This window comes from Neofelis nebulosa, chromosome 2 (genome assembly GCF_028018385.1).
Source record: "Neofelis nebulosa isolate mNeoNeb1 chromosome 2, mNeoNeb1.pri, whole genome shotgun sequence".
In the NCBI taxonomy this organism is placed as follows: domain Eukaryota; kingdom Metazoa; phylum Chordata; class Mammalia; order Carnivora; family Felidae; genus Neofelis; species Neofelis nebulosa.
In genome coordinates this window covers 418977-431328 of record NC_080783.1, presented here as the reverse complement: position 1 = coordinate 431328, position 12352 = coordinate 418977, and the positions used below count along the sequence as shown (strand labels likewise).

Below are 12352 nucleotides of genomic sequence, written 5' to 3'. Positions count from 1 at the left end.
GGCGTGATTACTACTATACTAAGCATGGGCATAGCCAGAGGCACGTGCAAATGCTTCACAGAAAGACATTTGACCACAGAATCCAAAATGTGACAGCAGAGCCGGCGTGAGGGGACGTAGCTGGTCCTGTGCTTCCCGTGTGCTTGACTAGAGTCTTCCTGTCTGCAGGCTCACAGGTCAGCTTCCACATACGTACTGTATGTAGACTCTTGCTCTCTTCATGTGATGCTGTCACTGTCTCTTCGTGCAGCTCTGTGGTTTCACGTTTAGAAGTTTTTATTCCCGTTCGATGTTAGTCTTTGTTGACAGTTGGTCATTTATATTGTTATAGTATTTCCAGAAGCTGCACTTGTACCTCATGTATCAAAGCTCGTGTTTCCCAAACTTTGTTTAATTGGATCTTTTAAATAAAAACATTCTTTAACTCTTCTAGGTATGTTTCACATTTAGGAATTTTTTGCTAAATCAGTTGATATTAATAAAAGACTTCTGTTTAAACAAAGTTAAAATTTATGAATGGTTTCTTTTTTTTAATTTTTTTTTAAAGTTTATTTATTTTGAGAGAAAGAGGGCACACAAGCACAGGAGGGGCAAAGAGAGAGGGAGGCAGAGCATCCCAGACAGGCTTTGCACTGTCAGCACAGAGCCCAGTGTAGGGGCCGATCCCATGAACCGCGGGATCAAGATCAGGCCTGAAATAAAGAATCGGAAGCTTAACTGACTAAACCACTCAGATGCCCCTGAATAGTTTGAAATAGTATGAATGGGGGCACCTGACTGGCTCAGTCAGAAGAGCGTGTGACTCTTGATCTCAAGGTTGTGAATTCAAGTCCCACGTCGGAGCTGCAGCCTACATTAAGAATGAATGAATAGGGGCGCCTGGGTGGCACAGTCGGTTAAGCGTCCGACTTCAGCCAGGTCACGATCTCACGGTCCGTGAGTTCGAGCCCCGCGTCAGGCTCTGGGCTGATGGCTCGGAGCCTGGAGCCTGTTTCCGATTCTGTGTCTCCCTCTCTCTCTGCCCCTCCCCCGTTCATGCTCTGTCTCTCTCTGTGTCAAAAATAAATAAACGTTAAAAAAAATTTTAAAAAAAAATAAATAAAAAATAAAAAATAAATAAATAAATAAATAAATAAATAAATAAATAAATAAATAAATGAATGAATGAATGAATAAAATAGTATGAATAGGGGTGCCTGGGTGGCTCAGTTGATTGAGCATCCAGTACAACTCTTGATTTCAGCTCAGGTCATGATCTCAGGTTTGAGGGTTTTGAGAATCAAAATCAGGCTCCATGCTGACAGTGTAGAGGCTGCTTGAGATCCTCTCTCTCCCTCTCTCTCTGCCCCTCCCCCACTCGTGCTCTCTTTCCCTGTCTCAAAATAAACATTAAAAAGATAACATGGGGGCGCCTGGGTGGCGCAGTCGGTCAAGCGTCCGACTTCAGCCAGGTCACGATCTCGCGGTCCGTGAGTTCGAGCCCCGCGTCAGGCTCTGGGCTGATGGCTCGGAGCCCGGAGCCTGTTTCCGATTCTGTGTCTCCCTCTCTCTCTGCCCCTCCCCCGTTCATGCTCTGTCTCTCTCTGTCCCAAAAATAAAAATTAAAAAAAAAAAAAAAAAAAAAAAAAGATAATATGAATAGTCTAAAAATTACATTTAAACTTTCAGTTCTGATACTCCTTTAAAAACCACAAGAGCATGTTGACTACAGTTGGATGATTGAAAAAGCGATGGGATATACACCTGAGAGAGACTGACCTGTGGACTGAAAGCTACCATTTTCTTTCTGGTCGGTCACCGCTGTGGCTTCTACCGCTGCGCTCATATCGCATGCCGCTCCTTGCGCAGAAAATCACTCAGGACTGTCTGGTGATACCTTGGTCTAACCACCCTCTTTTTTTTTTTTTTTTTTTTTTTTTTTTTTAATTTTTTTTTTTTTTTCAACGTTTTTTTATTTATTTTTGGGACAGAGAGAGACAGAGCATGAACGGGGGAGGGGCAGAGAGAGAGGGAGACACAGAATCGGAAACAGGCTCCAGGCTCTGAGCCATCAGCCCAGAGCCCGACGCGGGGCTCGAACTCACGGACCGTGAGATCGTGACCTGGCTGAAGTCGGACGCTTAACCGACTGCGCCACCCAGGCGCCCCCTAACCACCCTCTTGACGATGTTGTGTGTGTATACGTCATCTGAAGTTTCCTGGAGGCATGACTGTCTTGTGGCACGTGAGCAGTGACAGAAGGAGAAGAGAGGGCTCACCCCGTCTCCTTGCGTGTGGGACTGTGAGTGAGGACAGGGTCCTCCTGCCCCTGAGCAGCTGCTCACGCGAGCTGGGGGCGACGCCAGTGCTTCCAGAAGGCCCCGGGCTCCTGTGCTGCCGGCGCTGGCAGAGTCCCCGGCCGTGCGTGCCCATGTGAACCGACGCGCTTCATCAGCACCTGGCCATGACCTCCGAGGAATGAGCGTCATGTGCAGCCGTGTGTGTCGCCTTATTGGTGCTTTGCTTTAGAGTCTCGTTAGCTGAATGGAGTGGCTCACGCCCTCTGTCCTCTGCCCCGGAAATGATGAGTATCCAGCACGCCGTCCTGCAGCCTCAGGGTGGCACGGGACACTCTTACAGCATAAGAGAGACAATGAAACTGTAAGGGGTTTTAAACAGATGATCCTGGGTCCTTTTGAAATCCTATCTACGTTTACAAATCTTCAGTTCTAATGGGGAAAGTCTGGTCAATCGCACTTCTTAGTAGAGGCAGATGTACAAGCTTGGGTCCGTTAGCTTTGCAACTTTCTAATGATGATTTGTAATCTTATGTGCGCCTCTTTTCTTCTCTTCATCTGTGACCCGCAGAGCGTCTCCTTCACCGAGGGCCTGAGGACCTCTGCGTCCCCGTCTTCAGCAGACGCCTCCTTCTATTCCGTTCCTACCTCCCCTCTGGCCCTGCGAGGCCTGCCTGATTTCAGAGACAGCAGTGGCTCCCTCACCGAGCCCCAGGCTCCCGACACCAAGAGGCCAGCCGCAGAGAGGAGCAGCACAGCAGCGGCCGACGGCAACACCAGACGGGCCCAGTCCCCCGGGCCCCCTGCACCGCAGCCTTGTCAAGGTGTTGGGTTTTGTCACGTTGTGAGGAGTTGCAGCCCCAGTCGCCCCGTGGGGCAGAGTCACGACACTGCCACAGACCCAGATGCAGGGGGTGCTGGTAAAAGTGACCGTGGGGGTGGCGGTGGCTTGACCGCGGGTTTGTCCCCCACCAAGGGGGAGCTCCCACATGGCCGGCAGGGCAGTGGTGGTGGTGGGGGGCCTGTTTTCACATTGACAAATGCCCGGCTGCAGGTGTCTGAGGAGTTCATAGACGATGACCCGGCAGACATCTCTTTCTTTGCTGGAGGCTCGGAGGCATTTTCCTTCCCCTACTGTGCATTAGCCCCGCAGGCCCCTCCCTGTGGTCACCCCAACTCCACCCCCTCCAGCCCAGACAGGTACCCCCCGGGGATCATACACATGCACGTAGAGCACGGTTTTGAATTTGAGGGAGAGGATGGCTTTGGTGGCAACGTGCACCCCTCAGACACCTCAGAGCTGTTTGAGGTGAAGGCACAAGCCAGCCTGATGCAGAGCCTACTGAGCGCCTCGGAGACCAGCTCGCTGAGGAACAACCAGTCTGAGAACAGCTCCCTCAGCAACCTGCCGCTTCACAGCGGCCTGTCTGTGCGCACTCCCAGCTCGGCCAATCAGTCCGAGGCCAGCTCCATGGCCAACTTCCCGGCCTGCTCGGTCCGCTCCGAGGCCAGCTCAGCCTTCCAGCTCTCAGACATTATCGACCAGTTAGAGCAGCTCAGCTACCCGCCCACCACCGCTGAGGACTCCAGCAGCACAGACACGGATTCGTGGGGCGCCGAGGCCGGGGCCCCACTAGACATGAGCCTTTTTTTCAGCAACCCTTTTGCACAGACAGGTGGAGAGAGAGTCCTTTTTGATCTGCAGACCATAAAGAATTTGACTCCAGGAGAGCGGGTAGATAAACACCCTTCCTGAGCGGCCCTGGGCCCCCTTGCAGGGTCACCCCCCACCCGCTCAGTGTGGCAAGAGCTCAGACTGGTGGCTTTACACCTAGGCAGCGAGTCTGTGTTCGAGGCTAGATGTTCTTCCTTTTCTAGTTTTCTGCTTAGTCTGTTCTGAATGTCAGAGGATTAAAACTTTTGCTTAGAATGGTGTGTTAAAAGGTGTAAAGTAGATGAGTATTTCCACCTAGAGGCTGATGAGTCAGTCTTCGCAGCTTTATCTCTGGCATACGCGTTGACTCAGCAAGAAACCGGCGCCCCGCTTTTGGAACGGTACGCGGTTCTGGTCCACATTGGTCTCTACTGCGGTGTGTATTGTGCCTGGTACTGCTTTTTTAAGATGAAACTTGCTGCCTGTGCTTCATCAGGACGGCAGTCTGGTGGGATTTGTCCAGGCCCCGCACAGAATTTCCAGTAAGCCCTGCAGAACCCAGCTCCTGGGAAAGGCCCTGGAGGCCGAGGCCCCCTGCCTGCCCAGCCCTGCGGCTGCACGTGCCGGGGTCCCTGGCCCTGCGGCAGCGCGCTCTGCCCAAGGGCATTGTCTACTGACTTTAGATCCAGAAATGGTGCTGTGTTTAGATAGTGGGCTTGGAGAAGTTTGGTTTAAAATGCAATGTCAGTTTGAACTGCTTTCTTCCATCTGGCTTAATCGGGATATAAAATATTTGGTTGCGGAAAAACCAGAACTGGACACACCGATCCGCCTGAAAGTTCAAGTGCGTAAGCTCTCACCAGAGCTCTCTGCTTCACACCGATGGGGGGGCTGTTCACTAAAAAGCAGCAGCACCCAAGAGCTCCACACACGTCAAGGGCTGAGATGTTCGCTCTTCGTTCGGGAGTGTCATTTCCTTCAGGTCGGGTTGCGTGTGGTACGTGGGCGCCAGCCGTTTCTAGTAGTGTCTGTTTCTGAGGCAGACGGAACGGCCACGGGAACGGACAGCCTGAGGTGGCCGTGCCCACCGGACGGGCACACTCGCAGGTGCCTTGATCTGCGCCACCGTGAAGCCCGGGCTGCTGCCCACTTCACAGATCGGACTTTCGTAGCTTATCCTTTCTGGTCCAACCTAGTAGAGACAGGCCGTGTTAAAGGCTGTGCTTCTTAAACGTCCCTTGGTAACTGCCGGCCTCCCGTCTGTCCCTGTGTGCGGATGGCGGACCCTCTCGCCAGGGGCCGTCTTTGTCATCCGCATTCACCGGATCACCAGCAGAGGCTTTTTGCCAAACGTGTTGATTTTCCATTTCTGTACCTGCCTTAAACCTGCGGCACCGTCTCATCACTGTGGCCTGCAGGTCCTTCTCGCTTATCCTATCCCTTGTTCCTGAGACCTGGCCTGTGTCCAGCGTGAAGGCAGTCTGGTGCAGTGTCGTTCGTGTTGGCTGACCAGTACCTGTGAAGAGACGGTGTGAGCGAGGGAGAAGGTGGTAGGGTTGCACAGGTAGGAACCACAAGTTAGAATAGCGTGTTCCAGACACTTTGTCTTTCCCTTGGGGTCACTCAGAAACAAACCCTGCCTGTGTCTGTGCAGCGAGGAGTTAATCTGTGTTCCATGGGAAATGCTTTTCCTGGGCTGCAGTCGTCATGAGGGCTGCCTCTCTCCTAATGAAAGTGCCTGGCATTGGACTCAGCGAACCTGAGTTGTCCTGTTTCGGGTGCCTAGGCAGCAGGTCCCACGTGGGTGGGTTGGAGCCAGCCAGGGCGGGTGGGGGAGGACCTCATCACACCACCCTTGTCCTGCAGATTCCGAGTAAAGGCTGTTCTCCGACAGCTTCTACCAGGCCTTCCTGTAAAGGAGTTCTGTTTCCCCGGTGAACCTTCATTTTCTAGAGTTGATTTTTTAGCTTTTTATTTAGAATGTTTTCAAAATACACAAAAGCAGAAAAGGGAGTAGACATACCCCCGTTGCCACCCCACTCAGCGTTACCAGAGTCCGACCGTGCCTGTGCCGTCTGCCCCTTTTCCTTTTCCGCGTTTGGTGCTCTAATATTTTCTTGTGGGCCCTGACATGCCGATGCCTTTCCTCGGAATGTCTACGTGCATCTCTGAAACGTGACCCCTTCTCTCATGGGGCCACAGACAGTCATGCAAACTTAATAACCCCGTGGTATCCTCAATAACCCTGTGGTATCCTCCAATACCAGGGATGTACTTGAATTTGCCCTGGTGCCTGAAGGGCCTGTTAATACCTGATTTGTTCAGATCCGGCTCTAAACACACTCTGCTCAACACATGTGGCAGTGAGCGCTCTTCCACCTTCTTTCGTTGACAAGACCCACTTCGTGCCAGTGACTTGTAGAAGGAGCCAGGCCCCTGGTCCTGGCTCGCGCCCCTGCCTATGCCGTCACCTGTCTGCCCTTCCCCTGATTCTCTGGGGGCTGAGCCCCGAGACGTGCGGACCGCTGAGCACGTGCCCTCACCCACCAGCCCTCGTCCCGCAGCCCCACGAGTCTGGCACCTCTGTGCCATCAGCACGTGGGGCAGCACGGCTGAGAAACGAGCCCAGTCCCAGACGCTCTGTGGACACCACTGGGACAGCTGTTATGTTCAGATTCAGGTTTAGCTTTTTGGCAAGATCTGGAGAAATGTATAAGAGCTTTTCTCTTCCAGAGTGTTCATGCTGTGTTTAGGTTGGCAGGTCTCCCTTTCTAGTGAAGTCAGTGACTTGGAAACCAGTCGTGGCTCTCCTTGGAGGCGCCTGCCATTCATGTCTCCACCAACCCCCTTTGCTTCCGGGTGGGTCGTCACCCCCACACATAGCGAGTTCTTTAGAAACCCGGGGAAGGTGAGCCCGAAGGATGCTTCCTGCTACAAATTATGTCCTTTCTGCTTGTAGCAGATAGTTCAGGCAGTGACCTTGTTCTGTTTTATCTTAGTAAGAGCTGCTTTACCACAAATATTAAAATGTCTGGAGCAGTTCGGATTGAGCGACAGTACTTCCTGAAGCGTCGTTGGGTCTTCCTTTTGTTTGTTTATGACCGTTGATCACGATCGTCTTTTCTCTGGAAGTCCTCATGGGCACGAGGCCGTCTTGGGAGGGTGGTCCATTATTCCTGGATCACAGGATGGCTGTTCGTACCTGAGTGAGCCGTGCAGAGTTGTAACCAGCACTTCTTATGTCAGTGGCCACTTTGCTGAGAGTGTGTAGTTGAAAAGTGCCTGCAGCGTAAACGGTTTTCTCCTTTTATGTGCTGCCTGCCTTGGCCAGATGCAGGCTTGACCTCCGACAGGAGGGCACCCACCAGCCCCATCACAGACGGGAGTGTTGGGGCCATAGACAGTGCCTGTTACCTCCATGAAGTCCACCTCTGAGAGTACACCTGCTTGAGGCAGAATATTTATTTATATTAGTTATCAAGTCTATTTTTGTATTTAAGTTTCCAAAGTCCAGTATTTTACATACACCAATATATGAGTATCTAAAGTCTAATAGTAAAGTTTCAGGTTAGCAAGATTGACCGCACTCAAATAGGTAATGGTGTGTGCTGTGTAACTTTATGAGTCGCTAGGTCTGGTTGTGTGCCTTTTCTGTATTCCAAGGGAATTCCCTGAGTATGGAGTTAGGTCAGGATCCCCTTTTCCAGTTAACAAAGTGTGTTGTGTCATTGACACACGATGTCACGTTAGTGTCAGTTGTGCAACAGTGATTGGACGAGTCTGGGCATCGGGTGTGCTTGCTGTGAGGGTGGCCGCCATCTGTCACCACACAACCTCATCATAGTACCTTGTGTGTGACAACACACATTTTAGAAATAGTAATGGTAGATGGATGGACAACAAAAATAGGACATCAAAAAGCTTACAGGGAAACCTGTACATCTGTTCATCATAGTTGTTTGCAAAGTCCTTTCTAACTGGGTCCTGTGTGGACATACGTGGATTTTGAGTGACGATCTCCTCCACCTGCCGCCCCACATGAGTCACCACGAGCGCCCCTCGTGTCATGGCTGCAATCACGTAGGACCCACCCGGCACGTGGGCCATCTCCCCCATGAGCCATGTGTTTGTGTGACATTTGATGCCAGTGCCTGTGTCTTCAAGGTACCATTCCCTCCTGGCTCACGGAACATCAAAAAAGAAATCCATTTCTAGAACAATTACTTCACAGACAAAAATGTTAACCTTCTCCAGGCGCGTACAGTTGAGAATTGAGAATTTCAGTGTGTGTTCTCAAGGCATGGAGTCACGCTGCCAGGGTTTTTCTTTGGCCCTTGTCCTGGAGTTACAGAGCTTGTCACAGCTGGCTGGAGTGCAGGTGGCCTGGTTGGCCCCTCTGTGAGGTCTGGTGGCTGTGCTGTGAGGTCCCAAAGTGCTATCTTTGGCCTAAAAACATCTACTTTCCCCTAGGAAATGCAGAGGAAAGGAACCGGTACTTCCTGACGCACTTAATTTATTCATTCTCTAAAGAAAACACGGATGTTGCCTCCTTTGTGGTACTTAACAGAATTTGTTTTCCACTGAAATTGCCATTTATAAATTCACAGATATGTACTAATTCAGAACTTAATTGTTTATTCAATAAAATAAGGAAATATTTACTATGAACTTTTAAATGGGATTTTTAGCTTCCTTTCCCTCTCCTTTTTTTATAGTTTTGGTTTATATATGTTAAAGATGGTCTCGCGTATTAAACGAATCTCTGGAACAGCTACATCTTGTTTCTACAACCTCTTCACTGGCGCCTCTTTCACTTCGTAGGCTTCTGAGCAGCGAATAGGCACCTTGGCGGGCTTGCTTCAGGTGTGGACAGGCGGCCCTCTGGAAGGCCAGCAGGGGAGGGTGCCATGCACTTTCGCAGGGGTCACTCTGTCTCAGGGCCTGACGGGTGCGGCCAGCGTGCAGGCGGACTTGGGGGGCCATGGCCTGCTGCTCGGGGCCCTGCACCGCACCTCTCGGGTGGCGCTGTCTGCAGCATTGGGGACAAACACGTGGTCCTTAGGCTTAGACTGCACGCAAAACACCTGCTGCTGGCTTCTTAATTCTGAAGGTGAGAACGTTGTGCCTTTTCTTCCCCGAGTCAGCTGGAACCCTGTGAAGTCCCCGACCCAAAGCGCAGCAGCTACACAGAGTCTGAACTTGAGTTTCCCCTCTGGCCAACACGAGCTCTTGCTGCCCCCACGGAGCCGCCCGCCCCTGTGCAGCCCCCCCCCCCACTGGGTCCTCGAGCTTGGCGGATGCTGCTCTCCCCTCTCCCTCCTGGTGCTGTGAGCAACACGGGCCCCTGGGAGGGAGCGGCTGCCGGTCTCCTCCCTGGGGCTTCACGGTGCCTGGCGCCTGGTGTGGCCGGAACCGGGGGGCCGTGGCAGCAGCAGCAGCCTTCTAGAAACGCACCTTGGCACACACCCCACAACCCGCGTGGGTGGTCCCTTTCCCACTCAGAGGGTTGGTGTGCCACAGGAAGTCCTTCCCTCCCGCGACACGTGGGTCCCCAGGAGGTGTGTCATTAACAAATCCAGATTTCAAGAAACTGCTCAAAGCTTTCTCTTTTCCATCTCATCTCTAGGATGACTGGTTAGAAGGGTGAAAACCGTCTGACTTTTATTGCTGAATTATGTCAATCTCGGTTACATTTGTTTCCTAACAACATCACATACAGGCTTTTTTGTGGGTTTTTTTTTTTTTTTTTTTAGTAGTTGGTTGTGGGTACCTTGTCCCCGATGCTGCAGTGGGTTCAGAAGACCCGTGTCCTCCGTTAGAACCCAGATGCAGGGCACCCTGGACCACACGCAAGAGACCTCACCCCTGCAGATGCCCAAAATGTGACTGTGTTGTAGGCCACAATACCTGTTTTCTTTAACAGGGAAAGAGTCCTGTTTATTTAGAACAAAAGAAAAGATTGACAATGCATGATGGCGTCTCCCTCTTCACTTCAGGTCACCACAGCCACATCCACACCCTGAGGTCCCCCTGTGCCAGGCACCGGCCCACAGCCTTGTGGGTGAGCACCACAGCGCCGTGGAAAGGTACAGCACAAGTCAGCCCTCCTCTGCCGTTTGGCGGTAACACGGCGGGCGACGAGCTGGTGTTTGTGCCCCATGCGCCCGCCATTTTCCTTCCACTCTTATTTTTGAGCCAGATTTTGTGTAAAAGTGACCCCCGACATCCTAGTCCAAAAGCAGAGCCAGAAGTAGTTTTCTGCTAACTTGTGATGCTCACATTTACCTGAATTCTCTGTACAGTTTAGCCTTTTCCATTTATGGGATTAATGATCCATTTTTCAAACGAAAGGAGTTTCTAGATCTTACTTTCTTGCTATCATATTAACCTTCAGACTTGACCTTGTATTTTCCAAACCGAAACTTGATTCTTCTTTCACCTTAGGCAGAATTTTCAAGAGAGTTCATTACAGGGTTTTGAAAAAGAATTTAAAGGTATGAAATGAAAATAAGCCTAGATTTTGCTCTGTGCTGTTATCTCTCCCCAGCTAGTTAGATGGATAAAGTGAAGATGATCACAGAAGTATAATACTGTGCTTTTTAAAATGACATTTCAAAAATTACAAGATAAATAGTTAGAAATTTTTGGAAATAAAGAACATCACCTGTCAGAGTTGCTTACTGTTGGCAGTTTGAAATGTTTTAAATGTGTGTTTTCAAAGATAATCAAACCTTGTACGTTGGCCCTTTGAGTGCAGAGCTGTCTTGAACACTGGGTGGACAGCGTGGAGCCACTCCAGCAGGAATGAGGAGCTCAGTAGAACATAGCTATCAGTTTTGTCTATCAATTTCAAATAATTTGATGCTGGAAATGGAAGAATTTCTGAAAATTCCTCATGCACAAGTAAAAGAATTGGTCATTCTTTTTTTTTTTTTCTTTTGAAAGTTTATTTTGAGAGTGTGTGAGCCGGGGAAGGGCAGAGAAAGAGAGTCCAAGCAGGCTGTGCTGATAGCACGGACGTGGGGCTCGAACTCGCGAACCATAAAGTTATGACCTGAGCCGAAACCAAGAGTTGGACGTTTAACCAGCTGAGCCACCAGGTGCCCCGGAACCGGTCATTCTTGATGCTGCGGTGACACAGTAGAGCACCACCTTTGTGTCTGAGTAGATCAATGGTAGGGACCCTGTCACTCAGAATAGTACTCTCGCGGTTTTTCCGTAGAGGACCTCGGACACGGGAGTCTGTTTTCACAAATATTGAAGACTCTTTCCGTGTCCGTTAAGCCTAAATGTGTTCCGTGGTATCTGAAACGACGGTTTTAGCATTTTAAAAATCCCTCAGACCTGCATCCTGGTATGTCAGCGATGACAGGGTTTGCTATGGCAAGGAGCTTCTAACGTTAGTGCCCTTGCGCGCTGTCAACACAGGGTCCAGAGCAGCAGGCCGTGGACACCACTGGCTTCTGTCACTCCAGAAGAACACACCACAGAGCCGCAGCCCACGCCTGTGTTCTCCGTGTGCAGTGTACGCGTTGGTGGCCTCAGATGCAGTACTAAGGCTGACCCACACAGGATAGGGCATGGAGCCGTGGCACCCACTCCAGCAGCCTCCAGCAGCAGTGTAGACGGGTTCCGTGCTCACTGCCACTTGCTTGAAAAAGTGTCTCCTAACAGATTTGCTTTGTCGTGCAGGATCTGTGTTCACATAATTTGAAGTAGGTATGACTTACGTTTCGATGTAGCTGACAGATTTAATAAAAACAGGTGTTTAATAGCAGTTTGTGGTACTTTTTAATCTATTCACTAAATTGTGAGGTGATGACTTTTGTCAAGTAAGTGTCCACAGTGATAATACCAAATGACGGCTCGTACCCTCCCTGGAACCGCATGCTTTATTCCAAATGAGCGGTCCGTCCTGCAAGGGTGGTTCCTCTCACAAGTTCATCAGAAGGGCCATGTATTGGAAGCCGCATTCTCTAGTTTGATGGCCCTACCAGCCCGACCCCACGAGTCATGGCACCCATCCATGACACTTCAGGGAGGACCACCTCCTCCAACGTCACCTTCTGCTGTTTAAACATGAAGTCAAGTTCACAGTGACTTTCTGGGAAACTATCCACTATGCCCTTGTGGTAGGACCACCCATCTTTGAGGGAGGCGCTGTGCAGGGCATGGGGCGGGGTGGGGGGCAGAGCGGAGCAGTGGACTTACCTTATTTTCATAACCAATGAGTATGAAATATCTCAGTTCTCACACTTTGAACAGTACAGTTGTGAAAAATAAGGTATGTTGCTAGGAGCTTCTAGACTTTTTTGTGGATTCTCCTGTGTGTAAAAGTATCTCCCAACACAGTTCTGAGCTTGCTTGAGACAAAAAGGGTTTTGGATAGGAGTCCTAAAATAGCTCATCTTTGGAAACACCG

At 50.5% G+C, this 12352-nt stretch overlaps 1 protein-coding gene across 5 annotated transcripts in view; it reads left to right on the top strand.

The window, feature by feature from the left end:
* The window catches only part of FARP2 (FERM, ARH/RhoGEF and pleckstrin domain protein 2), a 107313-nt gene that overhangs the window by 67431 nt on the left and 27530 nt on the right, over positions 1 to 12352 (top strand). For all 5 annotated transcript variants that reach the window (XM_058698528.1, XM_058698548.1, XM_058698539.1 and 2 more), the window contains exon 13: positions 2848 to 3100. In XM_058698528.1, coding sequence (XP_058554511.1) covers positions 2848 to 3100 — 253 coding nt within the window. The remainder of the gene's footprint in view (positions 1 to 2847; positions 3101 to 12352) is intronic.